Below are 10,000 nucleotides of genomic sequence, written 5' to 3'. Positions count from 1 at the left end.
GCCTGTTTTTAAATTAACAAATACACCAATACATCACTAACGTTTCATGTTTAACTGGAGAATTAGGGAAGCAGATGTTTGAGTATTTTTCCGGCCTCAGTTATCGAGTTCCACAAATATAAATGGTTTGCTTTAAAATCAGAAAAGAACCAATTCACCGTTGCTGTCGAGAAAAGTATATGCCAGGCAAAACAAGGAGCATCTCGGTAGCCTGAAAGTTAAGAAATAATTTGCCTGTGTTTAAATTAACAAATACACCAATACATCACTAACGTTTCCCGATGTTTAACCGGAGAATTAGGGAAGCAGATGTTCGAAGGTGTAATAGCTGTTGAGTTTTATTCCGGCCTCAGTTGTCGAGTTCCATAAGTATAAAACTTAAAAATCGTTTGCTTTAAAATCAAAAAAGAAACAATTCACCGTTGCTGTTGAGAAAAGTGTATGCCGGTCAAAACAAGTTGCAAGTCGGTAGCCTGAAAGTTAAGATATAATTTGCTTGTGTTTTAAATTAATTTGAAATAAAGAGAATAAAGAAATAATTTTCCATTTTTTAATTGCATGATGCTGGCCGTTGTAAACCGTGCTTTAGAAAATATTTTATAGAATTTTAGAAAATATTATATTATTGTGCCTCTGGACTATTTTGACACGTCACTCAAAATTAATTTAAAGTAATTTGAGATATTTGTCGTCATTATACTTGATGGCGAAGTGTGGACGAGGCCTGAATGTCATGGATTTCTGTATTCAGATGTTTTCAAGCGAGTTATGGAGGCAGTAAACAATGTTGATGTCGGGGAATTCGGTGCTGGAAGCCTTCCCGATATACAGGCTCACGCTCAAACGTTGAGGTAAAATAATTGCTGTTAGGTTCAATTTCATGATATCAGGATATCATGATAGCAGGAAAATGATAAGTCTGTGATTAATATTGTATGTGCCTGCCTGTGACATGCTGGGAAATCAATTAGCCCGGAATGAAATTTTACACAGCTACAATTAGGCATTCTAAATTTCCCAGTTCCTCAGTTATCGAGTTCCATAAGTATTTAGAACTTAAAAATGGATTGCTTTAAAATCAGAAAAGAACCAATTCACCGTTGCTGTTGAGAAAAGTGTATGCCAGGCAAAACAAGTTGCATCTCGGTAGCCTGAAAGTTAAGAAATAATTTGCCTGTTTTTAAATTAACAAATACACCAATACATCACTAACGTTTCATGTTTAACCGGAGAATTAGGGAAGCAGATGTTTGAGTATTTTTCCGGCCTCAGCTATCGAGTTCCACAAATATAAATGGTTTGCTTTAAAATCAGAAAAGAACCAATTCACCGTTGCTGTTGAGAAAAGTGTATGCCAGGCAAAACAAGGAGCATCTCGGTAGCCTGAAAGTTAAGAAATAATTTGCCTGTGTTTAAATTAACAAATACACCAATACATCACTAACGTTTCATGTTTAACTGGAAAATTAGGGAAGCAGATGTTCGAAGGTGTAATAGCTGTTGAGTTTTATTCCGTCTTTAGTTATCGAGGTCCATAAGTATAAAACTTAAAAATCGTTTGCTTTAAAATCAAAAAAGAAACAATTCACCGTTGCTGTTGAGAAAAGTGTATGCCGGTCAAAACAAGTTGCAAGTCGGTAGCCTGAAAGTTAAGATATAATTTGCTTGTGTTTTAAATTAATTTGAAATAAAGAGAATAAAGAAATAATTTTCCATTTTTTAATTGCATGATGCTGGCCGTTGTAAACCGTGCTTTAGAAAATATTTTATAGAATTTTAGAAAATATTATATTATTGTGCCTCTGGACTATTTTGACACGTCACTCAAAATTAATTTAAAGTAAGTTGAGATATGTGTTGTCATTATACTTTATGGCGAAGTGTGGACGAGGCCTGAATGTCATGGATTTCTGTATTCAGATGTTTTCAAGCGAGTTATGGAGGCAGTAAACAATGTTGATGTCGGGGAATTCGGTGCTGGAAGCCTTCCCGGTATACAGGCTCACGCTCAAACGTTGAGGTAAAATAATTGCTGTTAGGTTCAATTTCATGATATCAGGATATCATGATAGCAGGAAAATGATAAGTCTGTGATTAATATTGTATGTGCCTGCCTGTGACATGCTGGGAAATCAATTAGCCCGGAATGAAATTTTACACAGCTACAATTAGGCATTCTAAATTTCCCAGTTCCTCAGTTATCGAGTTCCATAAGTATTTAGAACTTAAAAATGGATTGCTTTAAAATCAGAAAAGAACCAATTCACCGTTGCTGTTGAGAAAAGTGTATGCCAGGCAAAACAAGTTGCATCTCGGTAGCCTGAAAGTTAAGAAATAATTTGCCTGTTTTTAAATTAACAAATACACCAATACATCACTAACGTTTCATGTTTAACCGGAGAATTAGGGAAGCAGATGTTTGAGTATTTTTCCGGCCTCAGTTATCGAGTTCCACAAATATAAATGGATTGCTTTAAAATCAGAAAACAACAAATTCACCGTTTGCTGTTGAGAAAAGTGTATGCCAGGCAAAACAAGTTGCATCTCGGTAGCCTGAAAGTTAAGAAATAATTTGCCTGTGTTTAAATTAACAAATACACCAATACATCACTAACGTTTCCCGATGTTTAACCGGAGAATTAGGGAAGCAGATGTTCGAAGGTGTAATAGCTGTTGAGTTTTATTCCTCAGTTATCGAGTTCCATAAGTATAAAACTTAAAAATCGTTTGCTTTAAAATCAAAAAAGAAACAATTCACCGTTGCTGTTGAGAAAAGTGTATGCCGGTCAAAACAAGTTGCAAGTCGGTAGCCTGAAAGTTAAGATATAATTTGCTTGTGTTTTAAATTAATTTGAAATAAAGAGAATAAAGAAATAATTTTCCATTTTTTAATTGCATGATGCTGGCCGTTGTAAACCGTGCTTTAGAAAATATTTTATAGAATTTTAGAAAATATTATATTATTGTGCCTCTGGACTATTTTGACACGTCACTCAAAATTAATTTAAAGTAATTTGAGATATTTGTCGTCATTATACTTTATGGCGAAGTGTGGACGAGGCCTGAATGTCATGGATTTCTGTATTCAGATGTTTTCAAGCGAGTTATGGAGGCAGTAAACAATGTTGATGTCGGGGAATTCGGTGCTGGAAGCCTTCCCGGTATACAGGCTCACGCTCAAACGTTGAGGTAAAATAATTGCTGTTAGGTTCAATTTCATGATATCAGGATATCATGATAGCAGGAAAATGATAAGTCTGTGATTAATATTGTATGTGCCTGCCTGTGACATGCTGGGAAATCAATTAGCCCGGAATGAAATTTTACACAGCTACAATTAGGCATTCTAAATTTCCCAGTTCCTCAGTTATCGAGTTCCATAAGTATTTAGAACTTAAAAATGGATTGCTTTAAAATCAGAAAAGAACCAATTCACCGTTGCTGTTGAGAAAAGTGTATGCCAGGCAAAACAAGTTGCATCTCGGTAGCCTGAAAGTTAAGAAATAATTTGCCTGTTTTTAAATTAACAAATACACCAATACATCACTAACGTTTCATGTTTAACCGGAGAATTAGGGAAGCAGATGTTTGAGTATTTTTCCGGCCTCAGTTATCGAGTTCCACAAATATAAATGGTTTGCTTTAAAATCAGAAAAGAACCAATTCACCGTTGCTGTTGAGAAAAGTGTATGCCAGGCAAAACAAGTTGCATCTCGGTAGCCTGAAAGTTAAGAAATAATTTGCCTGTGTTTAAATTAACAAATACACCAATACATCACTAACGTTTCATGTTTAACCGGAGAATAAGGGAAGCAGATGTTCGAAGGTGTAATAGCTGTTGAGTTTTATTCCTCAGTTATCGAGTTCCATAAGTATAAAACTTAAAAATCGTTTGCTTTAAAATCAAAAAAGAAACAATTCACCGTTGCTGTTGAGAAAAGTGTATGCCGGTCAAAACAAGTTGCAAGTCGGTAGCCTGAAAGTTAAGATATAATTTGCTTGTGTTTTAAATTAATTTGAAATAAAGAGAATAAAGAAATAATTTTCCATTTTTTAATTGCATGATGCTGGCCGTTGTAAACCGTGCTTTAGAAAATATTTTATAGAATTTTAGAAAATATTATATTATTGTGCCTCTGGACTATTTTGACACGTCACTCAAAATTAATTTAAAGTAATTTGAGATATTTGTTGTCATTATACTTTATGGCGAAGTGTGGACGAGGCCTGAATGTCATGGATTTCTGTATTCAGATGTTTTCAAGCGAGTTATGGAGGCAGTAAACAATGTTGATGTCGGGGAATTCGGTGCTGGAAGCCTTCCCGGTATACAGGCTCACGCTCAAACGTTGAGGTAAAATAATTGCTGTTAGGTTCAATTTCATGATATCAGGATATCATGATAGCAGGAAAATGATAAGTCTGTGATTAATATTGTATGTGCCTGCCTGTGACATGCTGGGAAATCAATTAGCCCGGAATGAAATTTTACACAGCTACAATTAGGCATTCTAAATTTCCCAGTTCCTCAGTTATCGAGTTCCATAAGTATTTAGAACTTAAAAATGGATTGCTTTAAAATCAGAAAAGAACCAATTCACCGTTGCTGTTGAGAAAAGTGTATGCCAGGCAAAACAAGTTGCATCTCGGTAGCCTGAAAGTTAAGAAATAATTTGCCTGTTTTTAAATTAACAAATACACCAATACATCACTAACGTTTCATGTTTAACCGGAGAATTAGGGAAGCAGATGTTTGAGTATTTTTCCGGCCTCAGCTATCGAGTTCCACAAGTATAAATGGATTGCTTTAAAATCAGAAAAGAACCAATTCACCGTTTGCTGTTGAGAAAAGTGTATGCCAGGCAAAACAAGGAGCATCTCGGTAGCCTGAAAGTTAAGAAATAATTTGCCTGTGTTTAAATTAACAAATACACCAATACATCACTAACGTTTCATGTTTAACCGGAGAATTAGGGAAGCAGATGTTCGAAGGTGTAATGGCTGTTGAGTTTTATTCCTCAGTTATCGAGTTCCATAAGTATAAAACTTAAAAATCGTTTGCTTTAAAATCAAAAAAGAAACAATTCACCGTTGCTGTTGAGAAAAGTGTATGCCGGTCAAAACAAGTTGCAAGTCGGTAGCCTGAAAGTTAAGATATAATTTGCTTGTGTTTTAAATTAATTTGAAATAAAGAGAATAAAGAAATAATTTTCCATTTTTTAATTGCATGATGCTGGCCGTTGTAAACCGTGCTTTAGAAAATATTTTATAGAATTTTAGAAAATATTATATTATTGTGCCTCTGGACTATTTTGACACGTCACTCAAAATTAATTTAAAGTAATTTGAGATATTTGTCGTCATTATACTTTATGGCGAAGTGTGGACGAGGCCTGAATGTCATGGATTTCTGTATTCAGATGTTTTCAAGCGAGTTATGGAGGCAGTAAACAATGTTGATGTCGGGGAATTCGGTGCTGGAAGCCTTCCCGGTATACAGGCTCACGCTCAAACGTTGAGGTAAAATAATTGCTGTTAGGTTCAATTTCATGATATCAGGATATCATGATAGCAGGAAAATGATAAGTCTGTGATTAATATTGTATGTGCCTGCCTGTGACATGCTGGGAAATCAATTAGCCCGGAATGAAATTTTACACAGCTACAATTAGGCATTCTAAATTTCCCAGTTCCTCAGTTATCGAGTTCCATAAGTATTTAGAACTTAAAAATGGATTGCTTTAAAATCAGAAAAGAACCAATTCACCGTTGCTGTTGAGAAAAGTGTATGCCAGGCAAAACAAGTTGCATCTCGGTAGCCTGAAGGTTAAGAAATAATTTGCCTGTTTTTAAATTAACAAATACACCAATACATCACTAACGTTTCATGTTTAACTGGAGAATTAGGGAAGCAGATGTTCGAGTATTTTTCCGGCCTCAGTTATCGAGTTCCACAAATATAAATGGTTTGCTTTAAAATCAGAAAAGAACCAATTCACCGTTGCTGTCGAGAAAAGTATATGCCAGGCAAAACAAGGAGCATCTCGGTAGCCTGAAAGTTAAGAAATAATTTGCCTGTGTTTAAATTAACAAATACACCAATACATCACTAACGTTTCCCGATGTTTAACCGGAGAATTAGGGAAGCAGATGTTCGAAGGTGTAATTGCTGTTGAGTTTTATTCCTCAGTTATCGAGTTCCATAAGTATAAAACTTAAAAATCGTTTGCTTTAAAATCAAAAAAGAAACAATTCACCGTTGCTGTTGAGAAAAGTGTATGCCGGTCAAAACAAGTTGCAAGTCGGTAGCCTGAAAGTTAAGATATAATTTGCTTGTGTTTTAAATTAATTTGAAATAAAGAGAATAAAGAAATAATTTTCCATTTTTTAATTGCATGATGCTGGCCGTTGTAAACCGTGCTTTAGAAAATATTTTATAGAATTTTAGAAAATATTATATTATTGTGCCTCTGGACTATTTTGACACGTCACTCAAAATTAATTTAAAGTAATTTGAGATATTTGTCGTCATTATACTTTATGGCGAAGTGTGGACGAGGCCTGAATGTCATGGATTTCTGTATTCAGATGTTTTCAAGCGAGTTATGGAGGCAGTAAACAATGTTGATGTCGGGGAATTCGGTGCTGGAAGCCTTCCCGGTATACAGGCTCACGCTCAAACGTTGAGGTAAAATAATTGCTGTTAGGTTCAATTTCATGATATCAGGATATCATGATAGCAGGAAAATGATAAGTCTGTGATTAATATTGTATGTGCCTGCCTGTGACATGCTGGGAAATCAATTAGCCCGGAATGAAATTTTACACAGCTACAATTAGGCATTCTAAATTTCCCAGTTCCTCAGTTATCGAGTTCCATAAGTATTTAGAACTTAAAAATGGATTGCTTTAAAATCAGAAAAGAACCAATTCACCGTTGCTGTTGAGAAAAGTGTATGCCAGGCAAAACAAGTTGCATCTCGGTAGCCTGAAAGTTAAGAAATAATTTGCCTGTTTTTAAATTAACAAATACACCAATACATCACTAACGTTTCATGTTTAACCGGAGAATTAGGGAAGCAGATGTTCGAGTATTTTTCCGGCCTCAGCTATCGAGTTCCACAAGTATAAATGGATTGCTTTAAAATCAGAAAAGAACCAATTCACCGTTGCTGTTGAGAAAAGTGTATGCCAGGCAAAACAAGTTGCATCTCGGTAGCCTGAAAGTTAAGAAATAATTTGCCTGTGTTTAAATTAACAAATACACCAATACATCACTAACGTTTCATGTTTAACCGGAGAATTAGAGAAGCAGATGTTCGAAGGTGTAATTGCTGTTGAGTATTTTTCCGGCCTCAGTTATCGAGTTCCACAAATATAAATGGTTTGCTTTAAAATCAGAAAAGAACCAATTCACCGTTGCTGTCGAGAAAAGTATATGCCAGGCAAAACAAGGAGCATCTCGGTAGCCTGAAAGTTAAGAAATAATTTGCCTGTGTTTAAATTAACAAATACACCAATACATCACTAACGTTTCCCGATGTTTAACCGGAGAATTAGGGAAGCAGATGTTCGAAGGTGTAATTGCTGTTGAGTTTTATTCCTCAGTTATCGAGTTCCATAAGTATAAAACTTAAAAATCGTTTGCTTTAAAATCAAAAAAGAAACAATTCACCGTTGCTGTTGAGAAAAGTGTATGCCGGTCAAAACAAGTTGCAAGTCGGTAGCCTGAAAGTTAAGATATAATTTGCTTGTGTTTTAAATTAATTTGAAATAAAGAGAATAAAGAAATAATTTTCCATTTTTTAATTGCATGATGCTGGCCGTTGTAAACCGTGCTTTAGAAAATATTTTATAGAATTTTAGAAAATATTATATTATTGTGCCTCTGGACTATTTTGACACGTCACTCAAAATTAATTTAAAGTAATTTGAGATATTTGTCGTCATTATACTTTATGGCGAAGTGGGCCCCACAAATGTGTCGAGATTAACACCTCTCTCTCCCTTTGTCTCTCGCTCTGCCTTTTTAGTGTGTCTTGTTACAACTCCCACTGAGATTTAGGTAAATTTTTTTTACCTAAACAGCGGGGACCCACATTCCTGACCAAAGTTAAGCTCCTCATTGAATCCGAGATAGCGAGCCAATGAGAGCGCGCGATTTTGTATAATCACCTGTGTATTTATATTATAAAGAATTATCTACCAGCTGGCATTTAGAGCTTCATCAAAGTTACGAAGGACAATTCATGCACTTCCTCTACGGGAAGGTTCCAAACTCTTTAGACAGGGTTTCTGCGAAGATTTATTTATCTAAGGTAAAAATGCTGTGCCTCTCCTTGATATTGGCATTACTTGCTTCTACTTTTGTCCAGGGACTGTCTCGAACATCAGAAACAGATTTCGAAGCTGTTAACTTTGCCAAATTGATAAAAGGCATGAAGCTCATCGGAAATGTTATTAAAGAGACTGGGGTGGCTGAAGAAGAAAGTTGCCAGCTGGAGTGTGTGAAAGACAGCAAATGCTTGTCTTACAACTTTAACGCAACTACAAACGAAAAAACTTTGAACTGTCAGCTGAGTGATTCTGATCGATTTCAAAGCTTGAAGAATTTTACCAAAGATGACGAGTATGTGTACCGAGGAATACAGGTACTGCGATATGTGCTATATTTTTCAATTATCGATGAGTAAAAGAAAGCAGCACGGTTTAGAGGCCAAGGTAATCTTCACAGGTTCACCTTTCTGTTGTTTTTAAAACTGTAAAGGGGTTTTAAACCTCTGGGCGAAGTTGTTCAAATTCCGATTAAGCTCATCCTGGATTACTGGAAACATAATTTAAAGCACATGACCATGAAGAGTGTAACTTGGAACTATTTTCCTTGGAACAAAGCTGGGGATTTACGCCCAAATATGGACAAAAATAAGATCGAAGCTGCACGCGCGGGAAAATTCATGAGCCATTCGTTACATCCAAATAAGGACATTTTTAAACTCAAAACCCCCAGCTCTGAACAGGAGTTAAATGCTTGAAAGTCATGAGTTTCTGACATGACCCAATGTTTCATTGAATTGGTTTATTATTCATTACAATCTTTGCCCCTAGCTAAATAACCGCTAGTCAGATTTAAATCAGTCGTCCATAAGAATAAAGAGAAGGTAGAAAGACCTAGCAAAACTAAATGTTTTATGCAACAGAGTCTTTGTGAAGAAGACGACTCGTATTGTGGCGACAATGAAGTCTGCATTCCTGACTACCAAAACGATAGCGTCTTGTGCAAATGCGTTGATGGCTATTTCGGAAAACCTTGCGGTAAGTTTTCTGATGAATGAGGATCATACTCAGCAAGATTTTTGTTTACAATTCTTGCCTTACTGACACAAGCCCATTGTTTTCAAAGTGTCACCACGGCCCTAATCTTTGCACAGGCTTTGTGAAACATGTGTCATCCCATTGTTCTTGGTTTTCATCCACGTGACGAGACGGCTATGTTGGTGTACAAAACAATAGAAAATGACCCCACAAGTTTTGCATGATAATAGAATCAAATTCCCAAAATACATTTTACTGCATTGTTCTTTACACCAAGATGGCTGCCGTAACGTCTGATGCCAACCATCGATTTATCCGAAAAACCTTATTTGAATAACAATGACCACAACCAGGTTTTCTGAGCACCCCCAGCAAACCATTGGTCATTGCTGTATAAGGTCTTACGATTTATCTATCTTATCACAATCTTCGTGTATTAGTCATGAAATTTTTTCCCATACTGGGCACGCGCATTTTGCCGATACGCGTAGAAATACAAAAACACTTTGTATGACAATTAATTTCTTTATACATTATTAGAATATTTTGTTCTGGTTTTCCACAGATCCTATATATCTATCTGCACGAATTTTGTTCCTTACCCCTTAAGCTTCTGTTAGTTTAGGATTTCATTTTAGTTATGTAGGGACCATTGTAACGATTTACCTCCACGCTTGTTCTGCTCGCG

At 35.8% G+C, this 10,000-nt stretch overlaps 2 protein-coding genes across 3 annotated transcripts in view; one reads left to right on the top strand and one right to left on the bottom strand.

Moving 5' to 3' along the window:
- Window positions 1-10,000, bottom strand: part of LOC138038730 (uncharacterized) — a 41,013-nt gene that overhangs the window by 20,184 nt on the left and 10,829 nt on the right. The gene's annotated exons all lie outside the window — the stretch shown is intronic.
- Window positions 1-10,000, top strand: part of LOC138038728 (uncharacterized) — an 11,293-nt gene that overhangs the window by 461 nt on the left and 832 nt on the right. Inside the window, exons 1-3 of one of the 2 annotated variants that reach the window (XM_068884766.1) lie at window positions 1-851; window positions 8,376-8,651; window positions 9,198-9,312. The exon at window positions 1-851 is cut by the window's left edge and continues 461 nt beyond it. In XM_068884766.1, coding sequence (XP_068740867.1) covers window positions 8,439-8,651; window positions 9,198-9,312 — 328 coding nt within the window. In that variant the 5' untranslated portion in view covers window positions 1-851; window positions 8,376-8,438. Of the gene's footprint in view, window positions 852-7,628; window positions 8,652-9,197; window positions 9,313-10,000 lie in introns of those variants that run through there. The other variant, XM_068884765.1, reaches the window with a different exon arrangement.

The sequence above is a fragment of the Montipora capricornis genome, chromosome 2 (assembly GCF_036669925.1).
Source record: "Montipora capricornis isolate CH-2021 chromosome 2, ASM3666992v2, whole genome shotgun sequence".
Classification (NCBI taxonomy): Eukaryota; Metazoa; Cnidaria; class Anthozoa; order Scleractinia; family Acroporidae; genus Montipora; species Montipora capricornis.
This window is presented reverse-complemented; position numbering and strand designations above follow the sequence as displayed.